Genomic DNA, 18,118 nt, shown 5'->3' with positions numbered 1-18,118 from the left:
GCATGTGAATCAGATGGTATAATAGTAACATGATAGGTGAACACTATTTTGGCTTGGCCGATACACACTGCATTAGTTTCTCAAGCTTGGTTATATCTCAGTAAACATCCCCTGCTGAATATTAAAATGCTTATATACCCTATAGCCTGATATAACTCCAAAAAAAGGCAGCCCTCAAGGGCCCTCTGCAGCCAATGGCATCAAGCATGGTGTCATGGATAACCTCCTTGAACATGCTTGCATGACAACATGGGGTGTGGGTAATGAAAAGAAGTTCATTGGATCAACCGTGGCATTCTGAAAACAAGTAGATGCCACTGGTTGAAGAGGGGTATCTGCCACGTTCTTCTTGAGCTGTATCCGATGATAGCAAGACAACAACCCAAGTTCCAAACCACAACTTTTCTTCAATAATTTGGCACAGCTCAAAATAACATGTTCTAACTGCACACATCTTACGCTTTACCTCATCAAGATTGTCTGTTCAGTTATATGGGCCTTGTGCAAGCACTATATCTGCAGAGTTAGCATTGCTCTATCCTCATGAAGCCTGACCTTGTACTGCGCGAAGCACAGTGTAAGCATACAGACAGGCCTCTGCACCTTGTCTGTGCCAAGATACATCTACTTGCACATCACTCACCTGTTGAACACTTTCTTTTCGAGGCGCGCCCTAGCAGCACCTCGTGTATGGCACTGACCACGCTTTTTCTGCCGTGCCGGTCGGCCCACTTTTAGCTGTGCACCAGTGGCAGCCTCCAGGTCTCGCAGCAGTCCAGGTTCCTGCCAGTCAGGCAAGCTTGGAGCTGGCTGTGCCAAACTTGGGTCCCGTGGGTTTCCAAGGTCATCTCGGGCTACCACAGGGCCATGCAGGGGACACTGCATGTCCACGAGAAAAATGCACAGATTTTTTTCTTTACTGAGCAGTAAGGCAAACAATGTTGCAAACTTTTGCTCACACTTAAGTCCAAGATCCTGGGTTTGCTGGTAACTGTCTCTAACCCTCCCTTTCGACCCTATTAGAAAACATATCTCGCTGGAAATGTGGTTATATAATTTGTTCAAATCCACAAAACTACAGGGCACTGTAATGCTGTCTGCTGGGATGAAAATTGGCAAGAACGTTTTATGCTAATCTAAGCCTACTGCGTGTTATCGTTTTTTTTTTTTTTTTTTTGTTCTTGCTACTTGAAGCCCAAGAAGAGAAAATCTGTCACAGCTTCCACTTCTTGTCCCTTGATGCTCCAGGACTTGATAGGGCAAGACGCCATGATCTTTGTCTTTTTAATGTTCAGTTTAAGCCCAACCTTCTCACTCTCTTCTTGTACGCGCATCAGAAGTCTCTTGAGTTCCACTTCACTTTCTGCCATTAAAATGGTATCATCCGCATATCTAAGGTTGTTGATACGTTTTCCAGCAATCTTCACTCCAGCTGAAGACTCGTCCAGACCGGCCTTCCTCATGATGCACTCTGCATATAGGTTAAATAGGCAGGGCGACAGTATGCAGCCTTGCCTCACTCCTTTCTCAATCGGAAACCAACCAGTAAGACCATGCCCAGTTCTAACTGTGGCCTCTTGCCCTTCATACAGGTTCCTGAGGAGACAGATGAGGTGAATTGGAACTCCCATCTCTTGGAGAGCTTACCACAATCTGCTGTGATCTACGCAGTCAAACGCTTTCGCATAATCAATAAAGCAGAAGTAGATGGGTTTCTGGAACTCTCTTGCTTTTTCCATGATCCAGCGAAGGTTGGCAATTTGGTCTCTAGTTCCTCTGCCCCTGCGAAACCCAGCTTGCACGTCCGGAAGCTCCCGATCCACATACTGCTGCAGCCTACCTTGGAGGATTTTCAACATCACCTTGCTAGCATGCGAAATAAGCGCGATCGTGAGGTAGTTGGAACAATCTTTGGCACTGCCTTTCTTTGGAATGGGGATGTAAACTGACCTCCTCCAATCCTGTGGCCTCTGCAGGGTTGTCCAAATCTTCTGACATAATGTATGCAGAATGTTAACAGCGTCATGGTTGAGGTTTTGAAGCAACTCAGCTGGAATGCCATCAATTCCGCTAGCTTTGTTCTTAGCAAGGCTGGCTAAGGCCCATTCAACTTCACTCTTCAGGATGCCCGGCTCGAGATCAGTAATCACAACCGTCTTATGTTGGGTTTGCACATTCAGGTCCTTCTTGTACAGTTCTTTTGTGGATTCCTGCCACCTCTTCTTTATCTCTGAGGCTTCAGTGAGGTCCTTGCCTTGTTTGTCCTTTATCACGCCCAGCTTAGCACAGAAGCTTCCTTTGATATCTTTGATTGTCTTATACAAAGCTCTTGTGTTCCTTACTTGGCGGTTGTCCTCAACTGCTTGGCACTGTATGTTCAGGAAGGCATTCTTATCTCTCCTTGCTATTTTCTGAAAATCCGCATTGAGAACCTTGTATCTTTCTCTTTCCCCCATAACTTTTGCCATCCTCCTTTCCTCAGCTATCAGTTTGCTTTCTTGCATTTCTTTTGCTTTGGAACTACCTTAGTAGCAACTTCTTGTATTATATCACGAACATCAGTCCACATCTCTTCGGGCTCTTTGTCTTCTAGATCTAATTCTTGAAATCGATTCCTCACTTCCACAGCATATTCTAATGGCATTTGATCCAGATCATACCTGAAAGGCCTTCTAGTTTTCTGTGTTTTCCTCAATCGAAGCTTAATTTTGGCAACAAGAAGCTGATGATCAGTGCCACAATCGGCCCCAGGCCTTGTTTTTACTGCTTGTATAGCGCTTCTCCATCTCTGCCGGCAAAGAATATAATCGATCTGATTCCTGTACAGACCGTCTGGTGAAGTCCATGTGTACAGGTGCCTCTTGTGCTGTTGAAAATGAGTATTCGCTATGGTCAGGTTGTTTTCTTGACAAAACTCTACTAGCCTCTGCCCAGCTTCATTTGGCTCACCTGTAATTCTGGATATTTCCTCACTCCCGACCTTAGCATTCCAGTCTCCTATGAGAAAAACGACGTCTGATGATGGGGTGCGGTCTAGAAGGCATTGTAGGTCCGCATAAAATCTCTCAACGTCAGCTTCTTCAGCAGTAGTGGTCGGTGCATAGACTTTGATAACTTATGTTGAAAGGGTGACCTTGGATCCGAAGTGAAATCATTCGGTCATTTTTGGGGTTGTACCCTAGCACTGCTTTGCCCATTCTTCTGTTTACTATGAGAGCGACCCCATTCCTTCTCTTGGATTCGTGCCCACAATAAAAGACATAATGGTCGCCGGAGCTAAATTCTCCCATTCCGGTCCACTTGAGCTCGCTGATACCCAAGATATCAATGCTCAATCTGTTCATTTCTCGCTTGACGACATCCAGTTTACCTTGCGTCATAGATCTTACATTCCATGTTGCTATGTGATATATCTCCTTGCAACATCGGACTTTCCGGTCGCTTCCCGACACATCCACAACTGAGCGTCCTTTTGGCTTTAGCCCAGCCGCTTCATTCGTCCTGGAGCTACTAGGAATCGCCCTTTGTTCATCCCCAGTAACATGTGGGACGCCTTCCAACCTGGGGGGCTCATCTTCCGGCGCCATATCATTAATGGTATTGTGACTGGCCATAGGGTTTTCTTGGCAGAAAATACTGGAGTGGGTTGCCATTACCTTCTCCAGTGAATCACATTTTGTCAGAACTCTCTGCCGTGACCTGTCTATCTTGGGTGGCCCTACAAAGCAGAACTCACGACTTCATCGAGTTTCGCAAGCCCCTCCGCCACGACAAGGCAGTGATCCATGTAGCAACAGCGAATTATGAATTTCGTACAGGACGTCACTACTGATACCAAAGCAGCAGATTAGGATGGACAAGGCAAAACATATGCTAGTGATTTCTAGGCTTTTACTAAGTTCAGAAAACAAACAGACAAAGAGCTAAAGTGGCACCAACATTAGTGCTACCCGTGTTTTCAAAGATTCTTTGAATTACAGGAGTATTCGAAAGCACAGTGAGGCTTAAAGAGTGCATATTTTCACTGTAGCTTCTCTCTCGCACATTAACAGTACATGACAAATGGCGATGTCAGATAACCCCAAAGCAGCATGTGAACAGTTTCAGCACAACAACGTGTAGCTGCATGCCGATAGCTAAAGACATCTGACATGTCACAAAGTACTGCATATTGCCGTGTATAAGTCGACGTATATGCGGAGTCTTACAGTCGGCCTATATACGGGGTCAAAAGTAATTTCGACCGAGTTGAGGATAATATCACACCCCGTGCGCTCGTAATTCCACAATAGTTGTCAAACATGGTGCGAAAGTGGATCTACTTAAAAAACTTGAATTTAATTGAGATATGCATCAAAGGTTTGTTTTAATATGATGGCAACTTGTTATCGACAAACTGTGGGCGTTCCACGGAAAAACAGCCAAAGCTGAGCAGACTGGCAATGTTGGATACAAATGGGACAGCTACAAATCTAATCCAATCCAAAACAAGACCGCACGTGACCAGTCACATAAGCCGAGAAGCATTTTCGCGTGTTGTGCAACCGTGCCTTTAGCCATTTCTGCACGTCGCACCGCCTACACGACAGCTAACAGTGTATGTGGTTTGTGTCGCTGCCCGACGGATGCCTTGCAAGATACCGCCACAACCTCGGCAACATTACAGCATGGCTTTCAAGCGGCAAGTCATCCTCTACGCCGAGTTGGAAAACAGCGTCACAGCGGGGCGGAAGTTCAACGTCTGAGAAAATTGCGTAAGAGGCTGGAGAAAACAAAGAAACAAACTTTTTGCGTGCACTGCTACACGCCGTTCTTCTCGCGGGCCGAAGTCCGGACAATACCCTGCCTTTGAGGATACGGTTCGAGATTGGGTTCACGACCAGAGAGCTTCTTTGAGTGAAGTGGTGCAATGGGTCAACGATGCCTGGTATGGACTACCAACAGACATGGTCTCTGCGGCGTTTTCCACATGCGGAATCTTGGCACCACTTCCGACAACCAGCGGCAGCAGTGGATCATAAGATGATAATTGCGACAGTGTCCTCATAAGCGACGACGAGTCAGAGATGTCTCGTGAACGAATAAATGTTTCTTTGTGACTAGGCCATCTGAAAAACTCTTTGGACGAGCTAGGACTGCAGGGTGCGGCAGCGTCAACCTAAATTCAGAGTCTAACTTTTTTTGCCCAAAGGGGATCGCGAGTTGGAGGGTTGACTTATCATCGAAGTCGACTTATTATTGGCAACATACGGTAACTTCAAGAAGCACAGAATAGCTACAATGTTTATGGACACATAAAAAAGACAAGGTGCAATGCTGAAAGCATGCACAGCACGGTACCACAACCACGAAAAGAGTATATAGTCAAACCTCATTAGGCCCTCTCGCTTAAGCAAAAGTTCCACTTAGGATGTAGTTGCATAAAATCCCTGACTCAGAGACACCAAAATTTAAGGCTATAAAAACCCTGTTGTGGGGTTCTTCTGTATGCAAGAACCCTCATGGCCAAGTGTTGGACAGAACAAATGTTTGAAATATATCTTGTTTCACTTGCAAAGAGTGCCTAAATGATTTTCTCATAATCAAGACCCATTACTTGCGCGATTGACGCTAACAACACTGTGTTGGATGAGCAAGCAAAGTTCTAGTGATGTCATACCACAATAAAGTGATATACAATAAGCAGCAAGCCTAGGTAAGCCTAGAGAACCTAGAACGCAGTTGACGCATCAGCGAGCTATATCTGCTCTGCACTGTCGCTCACTTGCTAGTTTTTCTCAGCGTATTGCTGAAATAGCCAAGCTTGCTGGCATTTCGCAAAGTGGTTCGCATCATCACGCAAAGCTGGGAAAGCGACATTCAGTGTGTGATTGTGCTTCAGTGTTCAAGGCGTCCAGATGGTTGCTCATGCAACAACCACCATGCCATTCATAGATCCATTAAGTTTCCATAAGTTCCCTCGAGAAAATGCACAAAGAGGCTTCAGGATAGACTTCACTCGGGCTACTAGGCAGCACTACTGGACGCGAGACAAGTTGTGCAGCACTTTGGCTCAGACTCATACCAGGCCAGTTGATTTTACCCCTCTGTTGAATTTATCGCTATTGTTGATGGCCTCTGACATGGTATATGCCTCTTTGTCACAGTCAGCTAGCAGATAAAATATGAATTGATTGTGCAGACTCTGAATGAAGTGCATTCATCATCATCCTTGCTGCTGCCATTCGAAAAAATAAAAATTACAGAAGACGCTTTGTCAAGACTAAAGTGTGAAACGGCGGAAGCCTGACGCCATCGCCAATGGCAATTTGTTGCGTCGGAAACACCACGGAAGCACACAACTCGTATACAGTTATGTGGATGTTTGTATGTTAAAGGCCTGCGATGTCCTCTACGCCCATGTCTGTCGTTTCGATGTCTTCTGAGTCCACCATTTCAAAGCTGTCATCTGGGAGGATGTCCACAAAGCAAACTGCCGCCACCGCTGCCATACCGCACCCAAGTAGACGGCCGCCACACACGCCTCACGACAGTGACGACAGGCCACACAATGCCCAATCGGGAGGCCACCTCAAGCGCCTGACGAAAGTGACGTTAGGACACGCTGTAGAGCACATGGCAGCTGTGCGCGCCGATGCAATGAGTAGATTCCTACACAGCGCCGAACCACTTCGACACCCACGCCGAACGACAGTGACGCCACGCGTGCGTGCCAATCAGGAGGCCCACATCTGTGCCTAGCGACAGTGATGTCACCACACGGAGGAAAGCAATCAGGAGGCTGGAAAGCTGTGACAGTTTCTGCTAACGGCAGATGACCTTGACAATGAGACATTGAAAGCTTCCACCTTAAAAAGAGTCGATGTCCTCAGTTAGGGTTAGATGAAGATGTGTGATGGTCGGAATTAGAGCTGCTATAGCTAGCCATGCCAATTTTTGGCATTTTTTGTTTGACTGCGCTTGGACCGCATGTGTGTGCAAGAATGCAGCATTGTGTGCGTCACATATTTTGGGTCAAGTAAATAATGCGATAATAGATTATTCACTGGGCATATATAAATCTTCACTCATGTATCACAATTCCTGAAGTAATAAGAAACATCTGATACAAAAAAATGCATGAACCACAAATTTGGTCCCCCCACCCCTTTAATGCACATGGTGCACACTTATGACACAGTGGTTTAACACGTGCATCAGTCAGTGTGTAAACACCATCACACATATGAGGCCGTAAAGGTCTCTCATAAAGCAGCCATGAACTACATCACACATTGCAGCAACCTTCACTGATGCTCAAGTACTGCAGTAGGAATGCTGCATAGTACTGGGAAAACTCTTCGATTGTTCAGAGACATAAGACACTGCAGTTGAGATTTCTCCAGCTAGGCTTGATAGCGACATTGTTGCCTCCACATGGGCGAAACGTCATTCAATGCAAATGACCGAGACAAGAAAACTGAAGGCAGCACAAGCCCTACTGTTCGAGAAATTGCATGCGCTAAACATGCTTTGCCTGGTTTACCCAAAAATGAGGCCTTACTAGAGGAACTGGCACATAGTTTAAGTGCCTTAAAGGCTGCAATCTGCAGCCAAATACAGCTCAAGAAAAAGTGGTATTTGGCCCTCGTAAAATCCTCCCACAGCCAATGGCATCGAGTGTTTTTCATGACATAATGAATAATTCCTTTAGACCTACTAGTTAAGACAATGCAGGATGTGGCACATGAAAAGGGGGTTTGCCGCAGCTGCATGGTATTAACTGTGGCATACTCACACTCAGGTTCACCCATGCTCACATCCACTAACTCAGGGGTTCTCAAACTGGGTTCCGCGGAACACAGGTGTTCCGCGGGCTGTCTTCTTGTGTTCCGCGAGAATCCTCAGAGCTCAGGGCAAGCACTGCTCTCAAAGAAAAATTTAATGGTGAAGGCTTGGTGAAATTTTGGATGGGGACTGCTCCGCTGTTTCCATGCCTCTTTGAAAGGGCAGTGGACATTTTGCTTCCCTTTGCAACTACATATGCATGTGAACAGGCATTTTGAGCCCTTGCCTATCTGAAGAACAAGCACAGGAGCCGTCTTGACCCAGCAGCTGATATGTGACTGGCTCTGAGGTGGAGGGGGGGAGGGGGGGGGGGGGGGGGGTTCCCTGGAACTATTTGAAGGCTTTTGGGGTTCCTCCAAGCAAAAAAGTTTGAGAACCCCTGCACTAACTCATTCACAGTGACAAGAGATTAGTTACAATGATGAGTGAGCAGGGGCAGGTTCACGGCAAACAAGTGTCATTTGCGCTTTGTTTCCAGGCCTTCAACTTTCAGGTGTCAGCTTAGAACCAAGGACGGCCTAGATCCGAGTAAATATGGTAGGTCAGAGTTTCTACAGACAGGTAAGAGAAGAGGCTGCCTGCTCCAAGTCAGTTCAAAAGAATCAAAACTAATAATTACATCCAGTGCAGAGCTCTATACTGCACATACACAAACACAGAGAACACTAAGCATCTACTGCAGTAGTCAGAACACACCTTAGACAGATCAGTGCCAATAAGCGAAGAGTCATTTCAGCTGCAAGCTTTGGAACTCTGCAGTATATCAGCTCCACTCACGTAGAAGGCATGACAAGAGACACCCAAATTGTAGCAGTGCCATTGCGAAATTTGATCGAAGGGCCCAACACAGCCCGTTGCGGCTCAACTGCATCTTCGAAAGGCCTGTGCTTATGCTAAAAGCTAATAAGGTGAACAAGAAAAAATGACGGCTGTTCCTGCACCAGCAGAACCCTCTGCTTAAGTCATCCAAAGGTGCCACCATGCTGCTCTGCCCTAAGCTGGCTGAGTTAAATGCTGGGCTAGTAGTAGTTGGTCGTCAGACATTTTAAAATAATTTAAGCACCAAAACTAAACACAAGAAAAAAAACATGTGCACTTACTCAACTGTTTAATGAAATGAAAGCAGCTGACATGACATAGCCCTCCCAAAAACCTTGCGCACATATACAAAGTAACTAGAAAATGAAAGCAAAAAGCCTTATCGGGGTAGGCATAAAAGGAATTTCTTCTCAGTTTCAAAGAGAACTGTCACTGACACTGTTAGAATGTGGCTTTCTGATTCAGAAGGTTTCCAGAGTTTTATCTGCCCCCATCCACTCTCATCCACTCGCCACTTACACCTACCTCCACTCACACGCTTACACTATGAACTTAGGCAAAATGAGCCCACTCATGAGTGCATGTGCCAACCTGCAGCTGATATCGCACTTCACATGGGTGCCTTTTGTGTTTCACCTTCATCGAAACGTGGCTGCAAAATATTTCAACTCTGAAGCCGAGCACACCAACCACTGAAGTCAAATAGGACTCTGTGATCGCACTATGGAAGTTAATAATGGTGTAGCCTAACCAGAGAGACTCATCCTCAACAGAACTGTTGTGAGGTGCTGCTGTGTACTAGAGAAAATGGTGGTGGTGGCGGAGCCTACATTATTTGGCAACCTTTCCCATTTTATAAAAGCTCTATTACCAGGTAAAGTAACATTTCTGCCGTTGGAATGTGGTAACCTATCAAAATAAATCCAACACGAATTTGCCCTCTGTATTCTATAAGAAAAATTAACCAGTGCTATTTCAACGTCTTGGTTTGTGGTGTGCCACAGCTACCAAAATGCACAAAAAAAGGCCTGTAGTAGATATAGCACAATAGATGCAATTATAAGTCGCTGGTCTGAAAACAGTTCACTCACTTTGAAGCGATCACGTCGGGGGCACAGCTTGCCACTAGGAAGTGGTGCACGGCAGGCCCACTTCACTGGCTCGAATCTTCCACTGAAATCGATACGCCTCTCCCGAAATGGCAATGCCTGAAAATAAGAACCCAATTAAAAAGCGATCAACACTTTCCCTTTGTCCTCTTTCCCTTCTAGTGTTTATTTTTGCTGTGTCACTATACTTCTGCTTCCATAAACTGAACAGTCCTACTGCAGATCTCTTTTGATCATGAGAAACAGTAACCAGTGATAGGTTGCATCAGAGCTGAAAATGCTTTAGGACGTTCCCCAATGTAACGTTCCGATGTATCTAACATATTCTTATAAAGCCATCAGGCAACTACCTACCGCACCACCCACTGGGCGCTATAAAAGCAGCTGTAAGGCCTAGCCTCCCTCTCGTTGCTAAAACATCCGACAAGCATAATCAATGTCTGATAAGAATTGTTTGCACGTTTTGATGTGCCTGAAACAGTTGTCACAGAAGATGGCCCTCAGTTCATTAGCAGCGACTTTCAGACACACCTTAAGCATCTCGGAATAAGGCACGTGACCTGTGCTTCGACCCCCCCAATACGAATTGTACAGCAGAACGTTTTGTTCAATCCTTGAAGGTGGCGTTAAAAAAAGGACAACCCAATAAGTGCCTTGACGCCACATTGTAAACCTTCCAGTTGCAATACCGATTGCAATACCGAATTCTCCTCAGCAACAACAAAGGAAACAACGGCTGCATTGATTCTTGGAAGAAATCTCCGTACATGGCTAGATGCAGTCAAGCCTTCGGTGGAGGAAACTGTTCAGCAAGAACATCTTAAACAAATGGCTCGTCAACTGAGTCAGACTGACACGTTTGCAGTAGGTGACCTTGTTCTTGTGTGTAATTACTGACTCGCCATGTTGGGTCCACAGTGTCATAACCACAATTAGACCTCTTTCTAACAGCATGGATGTCACGTCATCTGAAGGATCATTCACCTGGCGAAGAAACTGCAATCGAATAAAACAGCACAAAGCAAGATGGACATGTGAAGGACAGATATATACTCTGTGTGCCATCTTGCCTCGCACTGTTTTACTTTCTTCTTCAAAATGTACCAACAAGCCCACATTCGCACTCTTCTAGAATCTGGAAGAGGCCTCAACAGCAGGCTGTGACGCAAGCAGAAAAGCAATTGTCACAAGCACTGGGTACACCAGCAGCAACCCAACCAAGCACATCCCCAGTACTGTAGTACCATCTGCAACGAAAGCACCAGCCTATGAAGAGCTAACCGTCTGACTAGGTGCACAGGCTGTTGTTCTATGGTGGCTAGAAGGAAGCAGTGTGATGGGCACCGTATCCGCACCTTGTGAGGGGGAGGCGCAATCTGCGAAGAAATGTAACAGCGCCACAAGGGGCGCTGAAGCATTCTGGTGTGCAATGAGAAGCTACCGATGCAGCAGCGCGGGCGCGGGTGAGACATGCTGGGGACGAGTAGCTGCCGTAGGCTGCTGCATGGACTGTGCTTGTCTGCACGTGGATCGCGGACACTTCAAAGCTGGGAAGTGTCGCACATGTGCCACAGTGAACCTTTTGAGGTGTGAAGTGGGTAATTTTTGTGTTGTTCTTGTGTCATGTAGTAGATAACGCCCTGCGTGGACTCGGCGTCAAAAGCGCAAACATGTTTTGTACCACAGTGCAGATCGCTTACAGAACGTGCAAAGCCAAAGCCCCTCTAAAGATGCAGCTCAACGCGAACTGTGGTCGCGAAATATCAAATGTGCTGATAAGAGAGCTGACGATTGAGTGCATTGTTTATGAACGCAGGCTAGGTCAGATCTTTTTCGTTAGACATGTACTCGGGACAAATCATCACCCATGCCAGGCACAGTTTCTCACAGGTGTCAACTGCCCTATTTTCTATAACCTTGCCGTCCGCACAAGCAGGAAAAAATTCAATCCCAACTTAATTGTTATGCTATATCTTAGCTCACCAACAGTTGAAAATAATATTTTTAGTTACCAGGATATTTCAGGACATCTTGGGAACATACTGTGATGCTGGCTGTCTGATTCAGCTGTACCTTTAACAGTTCAAATCATAATAATGTGGTTGAGACAAATATAATAGCTGGCTTATCTTTTACATGGCAGGATGTGTGACAGAAAAGTTTGGCAGCACAATGACTTGCCAGAATGGTGCTTCTGGCCTCACAATCACCCGATCAGCAGCTGAACGCAATTTATGATACCACAATCATGCAACAATTCGAGGATAGTGTTCCCTAGAACTGTGTTGGCCGCCCTCATTAGGGTAATAAAGAATGCATTCATATTTTTGTTCAAAGCAGAAGTTCATGCTTTCAGTGTGCATAATTATTTACAGTTTCTCAGCAGTCTAACACTTCACCAAGTGGGATGCGCGAGCTGTATCGCAAATAGCTTACTGCAACATTTTTCCAGTTTGTGGTGCTAAGTACAGCTTCATTTTTTAAAGAAATCTTTAAATAAGGACAATGCTTTTCAAAGGGAACACCAGACACATTGGAAGTAAAAAGAGTGAATTCAAAGTAGAATCCAGTTCATTGTTTCGCTCTGCGATCTTATGTGTGCATCTAGATTACGTATACTGTTCTATTAAAAAAAAAAGAACATCATTTGTGTTCTTGTGGACATCTTGTGCATATGACTGCTTTGCTGTGTAATGAATAATGTTTCCTTTGGTCTTGTGGGCTTGTACAACAAAAGCAGTGATGGAAAATATTTAGTGCATGATGAGGTTCGCCAGAACATCCACATGCACCTATTTTTTTTTAAACTATAGCTTTTAAGTAATGTTGCCATAAATGGCATGTTGCTGGCACAAGATGAGGCGAGCAGTAAACAGAGCGATGAAGACGTGGTGTCACTGCCCCAAGTCATCGCACGCGGCTTTGTTAGTATGTCAAAGTTGAGAAAGCCAGTGTTCCGAATTGTCCATGCTCATTGTCCACGTCCACTTGTGCTAACATCAAGCCTTTAGCAAAAACCAAATGCATACTAAGTGAGTATTCTGATGTGCATTCAAATGTAAAATGAGATATTCCGTTTTTTAAATCGCATTGCTAAGCTCCTGTTGCATGCTCTGCTGGAGCAAACAATGCATCTTTTCATCCCCGAGTTGCCAGCATTTTGTTATGTTTGTGTCGTGTATCACTCTAAAAACTTAAACACCAAGCAAAGTTCACATGACGCGCGTGCTCGGTGCCCTGTGCCGCACCCTTCAACAGCTGCGACGGCTGCACACCAGTTGCAAGCAGCCCCATCTGCAGCTTTCATTGCTCCCCTGTGCGCCTCGCCAGCTCCCGCCCGTCATACTGGCCCCTTCTAGACACATAGTTGTTTTCTCCACAAAAAGAAGGGAAAGGTGCCATGTTTGGCTGTATCTAACATATGCTTATACAGCTGTCGGGCAATTGTGGCCGCTTACTGGGCCCTATAAAACCAGCTGTAAGGCCTAGCCTCCCTCTCTTTAGTATAATGTCCAACAAGCATGCAGATGCACTCATCTTATAAACGACCAGTTTGCTATTGTTCTCTACTCAAGTGCCGGCTGCGCCTCAGTTCCCCGACTGCAAAGCACAAGAACATAACCCCCGCCCTCACCTGAGCCTGCACATTATCATCATCATCCTTGGAGGTTCCTTTCCACACACAGTTCAGGTCACTGAAGCCACTGCCAACTGTTGCTTCAACCTTGTCTTGCTCCCAGTATATCAAGTCTAAGTCAATGTTGCGCACTGGAGCTACGCATGATGTGCTGGGACCGGCCTCCTCAAGGTCTCTGTAAAAGAAAAGAATGCTGGTCACACCAGAAAAAAAAATAATGTAGAGAAGAAACTAGATGCAACTTACTTAGCACTGGGAACAATTTTATTGGTTGACTTCCCACACCTGGAAAGGCAATAGAAAAATAAAAATTACAGGAGCCCAGCACCATCTGCAGAACATATTATGCTAGAGCACCTCTTGTGAAAAAACTCCAGAAAAGATTATTCCCTTTACTGGAACCTGCAAATCTACAGCAGAACTGCATGATGCTACACAACGTCAAAGGAAAATATAAGGAATGAAAGAAGGCAAAAGGTACTCGTGACAACACCCCCAAAGCAAGAAATTATATGCAGAAAGAACGCATGGGCCTTTTATTTTTTCAACCAAGGTTCTTTAAATGCACTGCACTAGGGTGCTCACGCTCTTCAAAAGCTTCCTATAAATCTTGCTCTGCTTCCTATTTTCTTTCTCCTCTTACTAGTGACGTCGGAAGTATATATTCAGTAAGGGGGGGGGGGGGGGGGGTGAAAAACTGTTTATTTTGTTTTTATTCATTGCTTATTTACTTGAAAAGCACTCAATCAATTCATGTCCTTTCTCGCATTTTTATCGAGAACGATATGCCAGCGAGCAAGTCACGCTCAGCATGGTACCTGTGCTAGCCTGTTTTTATTATAGAAGTTGCTGTTCTATGAAGCCCAAACTGATGTCAAGCATCTATCATCTTTGCCTGTTTTCGTGTTTTGTGCAGGCCACCAAAGTAAAATTGCCTACTGTGGCGTTGTGATAGGCGCCAATTTTATGGAATCGAGGTAGTCCAGTGTTAGGTTACATCAAAGGAATGTAAATAAGACATCAAATCAGGTCACTATACGACGTCTTTGTGCTTCCTTCGCCAGCATTTCTTGTAGCTTTTCTGACAGTGGTTCTTGAAATGCAGAACACTGAAGAGGCCAACAGTAACTGCTTATTATCCAAAATGTGCAAACAGCTACAATGCTGTCAATTTGATTACTACTGTTGTTTCTCATTACTTCTTTCTCTTTCCCTTACATCAATGAAACAAGATACATAAGCGTCAACAGAATCAGACAGCTACCAATGCATTTTCCTTTTCATTTCTCTCTCTCTCTCTCTCTCACTACACGCAAACACACACAAATTAAAAAGCCATGAAGAATCTTGAGAATCAGCAACAAGAGCAGGTTAAGGCACGCAATCAATGGAGTGAGGTTCTGTGGCAATCATAGGGCAATATATCTTTCACTGCTATGTTCGCCTCCAATTTCGAATCTGGGTATGCATACTTAACATGTTTCAACATTTTCAGAGCTCCTGTAAGAAAGAACACAACATAAGTAGAACATACCCGCCAAAGCCATCTTGAATAGCAAGCTCCCTCCTCAGCCTAAGCAGCTGCGCTTGCCTAGACGTTGGGTCAGAGGCCTCATCAGGCTCTTTGCGTCGACAAGCCTTCCCAACCATGTTTCCCTCTGACCTTTTTTCTGCAGGCCCAACTCCTGTAATGAAGGCAAAAAAAGTTACTCTGGTGATCAGCACGACAAAAAAAAAAAAAAAAAAAAAAAAAAAAAAAATGCAGACTCACCATACTCGGTCTGTCTAGAAGTAGGAATTACAGGTTCATAACCTTCTTTCTCCGGAACCTCTTCGAGCTCGCTGTCAGAAGAGTCCTCAGGTCCCACATTCAATTCTTCGAACTTTTCATGAGCAATTTCAATACGGTGCTTGAGGTCAATGGTATTCCTCAATGTTTCCATAGGATGGGTAATCTTGGCTAGTCCTTTCAGCCATTTTTTTACCATTGGGAAGGATATTTCCATAAGCTCTTGGTGGAGTCGCCGAACTGTGTCCAGAACTTCTTCATTATCTGCTGTTTTGCACACATTCACCTTGCGTGACACCTGTATTTCAAGTCTGAATGTTACAGGCATGGCATGATCTCTTAGACGCTCTGCCAAAGATGTTCCTGGCAATGGAGCAGTAGATGGTATGGTTGCTTTGCATGCTTCATCTTCAGCCTCAGATGGGACCAACAAACGAAAGCAATTTTCCATTTGCGTTACAATGAGTTGAATATCCGGGGTTCGATCAGCAATCTCGTTGAGAAGCCTATCAGCCCAGGCAGGTTGCTGCTGCTGTTCTGCTCGCTGTGTCTTCTGCAATGGAGAGGTATGCTATGTTACACAGAAGTGCAGCTTTTACAAACCTGTTTTTCCATAAGTACATTTAAGCTTGCTGCCTTACTAGGAAGCAAGTGATCACTGAAATGCGTGCTTCTGCTAGGTCATTCATTGCTTATTTATGTGAAATTAGCTGTGCCAAAGCAACCTATTCGTTACCAAAAATGAAGTACTGAAAATGTAAAGAAAAAAAAAAGAAAACTTCCGATTTTTATATGCATTTATCAGTAGCACTTCAAACAATCCCAAGTTCCTTAAACTAAGAAAGCAAAAGGAAAAATTCAGCATGCAAATCAGAAGCAGTGCACCTCACCTGTTTAAAGCACCTTAAGAAATTCATAGCAAGGGAGAGAACTCTGTAGTTTGCCCCAAATTTCTCGTTCCATTTTTCTATGGTTTCCCAGGACTTTTCCTTCAAATCCTTGGACATCGCCTAAATGCAAATATCGTTATCCAAACATCACATTTGCAGCAAATCAGAGATGGGAAAACTCGGAGGTATACGCACAGGAGTGCCTGGAAGTGGTAAATCGGGGTTTGTTTCAACCAGGAGCTCGAGAATTCGCTGGAAATCTTCTAAGATCAATGTGCGAAACAGATGAGACCGCACGAACAGCTCACTGATCACAGCCAAGGTACTTAAACGGACATCAGCATCGTCTTCTTCCAACCTTTCTCTAAGCAATACGCTCGCCTCCTTCACCAGAGCATCAGATGAACTGAGAGAAAGATATATAAAAAAAAAAAAAAAAAAAAAAAAAAGGTGAACACAACTTTTCCACATTTTCTCTGCCTACAACAGAAACCTCATCTCACTGAGAACAACAGTGGGCAGCGCATATGCCCAATAAGTGTACACGATGCCCGATTCGGTTTCGGTAGAGCGTTATTTGTTCTTACGCACTTCTGTGGCACTGGTACACACTCTGAGAGGCAGCTGTAGCGTAGCCTGCATTTAAGTGATATTTTCTGTACTGAGTGAACTTCGCACGATTGAGATGAGCCTGCACTGCAATAATAGTAACAGCAAAGGGAAGAAACCAAAAGAAACACTTCTGCGATCTGCAGCAAATTTTTCTGCCAGTAAAATCTAATCGCCTGCACCTTTTCTACAGCGCCTTCCGTTAAGTGACGCCTACGAGGAGTTTGCCCGTACACGAGCGAAACCTACACCCAATCTATCCTATAGACAAAGGCGCTTTAGTTTCACCCTTTTAACACATTCCGGACCCGAAACCAATCATCTTACCGGCAAAGGCGCTTCAGTTTCACCATGCATTCCCTTTTAACACGTTCCGGGTTCGAAGATGTAAGAGCTTTTATGACCCTTAATATCTCACTCTCACAGTTCCTCTTGTTTTTCTGTGCCATCAGATATGAAGCTCACAGCTTTTCGTTACGTGACTTAGCTACCACGGCGCTTTGCTACAGACTTAAGTTCGCGTAGGCTGTTGATGTTATGGCTATGATTAGCTATGATATAGAGCACTATAGCTATGATGCACCGTTGTGTACCCCTTTCCTTCCGTAGCCCGTACCAACCATCTGGATTGGACTGGGTTGATCCTGAAGCTCACCCTTTTCAACGCCGGCCCTTTTATATCGATTGCATCTACATTATTGAATAGACAATAAAAAGTCCTAACTAATCTTTCCAGTTTTCTTTTTTTTTTTTCCAGTTCTCAAAATGTAGTTATGTGGTTATGTTGTCTCTACGGTGGCGGCGCCTAGCGGGTGCAGGGTGCCTGTAGCAGATTATGCAAATTACAGTGTTCTAGTAGGCTTTGTAATGGCAAGAGCGGGGCGTTAATAACCATTAATTGGCTCACAGGAAGGGAAAGGTGCAGTATCTGTCACACTTGCTCTGTGGACACCTGAACCGCGTCCGTAAGGGAAGGGAGGAAGGTGGGAGTGAAAGTGGAAAGAGAGAAAGGGGTGCCGTAGTGGAGGGCTACGGAATAATTTCGACCACCTGGGGATCTTTAACATGCGCTGACATCGCACAGCACACGGACGCCACTTCGTTTCGCCTCTATCGAAACGCAGCCGCCGTGGTCGGGTTCGAACCCGGGAACTCCGGCCACGGCCGGTCTCGAGGGAGAGCGAGCTTCTCTTGCTCTCCCTCGAGACCGGCCGTGCTCCGGCACAGTAGTCGGGCGCGCGCCCCGCCGGGGTGATGCAGTGGTAAGACGCCCGACTACTGTGCCGGAGTAGCCGGGTTCGAACCCGACCTCGGCGGCTGCGTTTCGATGGAGGCGAAACGAAGAGGCGTCCGTGTGCTGTGCGATGTCAGCGCACGTTAAAGACCCCCAGGTGGTCGAAATTACTCCGCAGCCCTCCACTACGCCTCCTCTTTCCCT

The 18,118-nt window shown here is 45.3% G+C and overlaps 1 protein-coding gene across 2 annotated transcripts in view; it reads right to left on the bottom strand.

The window, feature by feature from the left end:
- Positions 1-17,308, bottom strand: part of LOC146206342 (UV-stimulated scaffold protein A-like) — a 34,929-nt gene extending 17,621 nt beyond the window's left edge. Inside the window, exons 1-9 of one of the 2 annotated variants that reach the window (XM_084591015.1) lie at positions 17,008-17,308; positions 16,267-16,477; positions 16,072-16,191; positions 15,164-15,734; positions 14,927-15,077; positions 13,639-13,677; positions 13,390-13,567; positions 9,738-9,854; positions 644-879 (exon numbers count right to left, since the gene is read on the bottom strand). In XM_084591015.1, the coding sequence (XP_084447141.1) occupies positions 644-879; positions 9,738-9,854; positions 13,390-13,567; positions 13,639-13,677; positions 14,927-15,077; positions 15,164-15,734; positions 16,072-16,191; positions 16,267-16,477; positions 17,008-17,129 (1,745 nt within the window). In that variant the 5' untranslated portion in view covers positions 17,130-17,308. The remainder of the gene's footprint in view (positions 1-643; positions 880-9,737; positions 9,855-13,389; positions 13,568-13,638; positions 13,678-14,926; positions 15,078-15,163; positions 15,735-16,071; positions 16,192-16,266; positions 16,478-17,007) is intronic. The other variant, XM_084591017.1, reaches the window with a different exon arrangement.
- Between the last annotated feature and the right edge of the window lie 810 nt (positions 17,309-18,118).

Source organism: Amblyomma maculatum, chromosome 1 (genome assembly GCF_055883805.1).
Source record: "Amblyomma maculatum isolate TAMU_Amacu chromosome 1, ASM5588380v1, whole genome shotgun sequence".
NCBI lineage: Eukaryota > Metazoa > Arthropoda > Arachnida > Ixodida > Ixodidae > Amblyomma > Amblyomma maculatum.
This window is presented reverse-complemented; position numbering and strand designations above follow the sequence as displayed.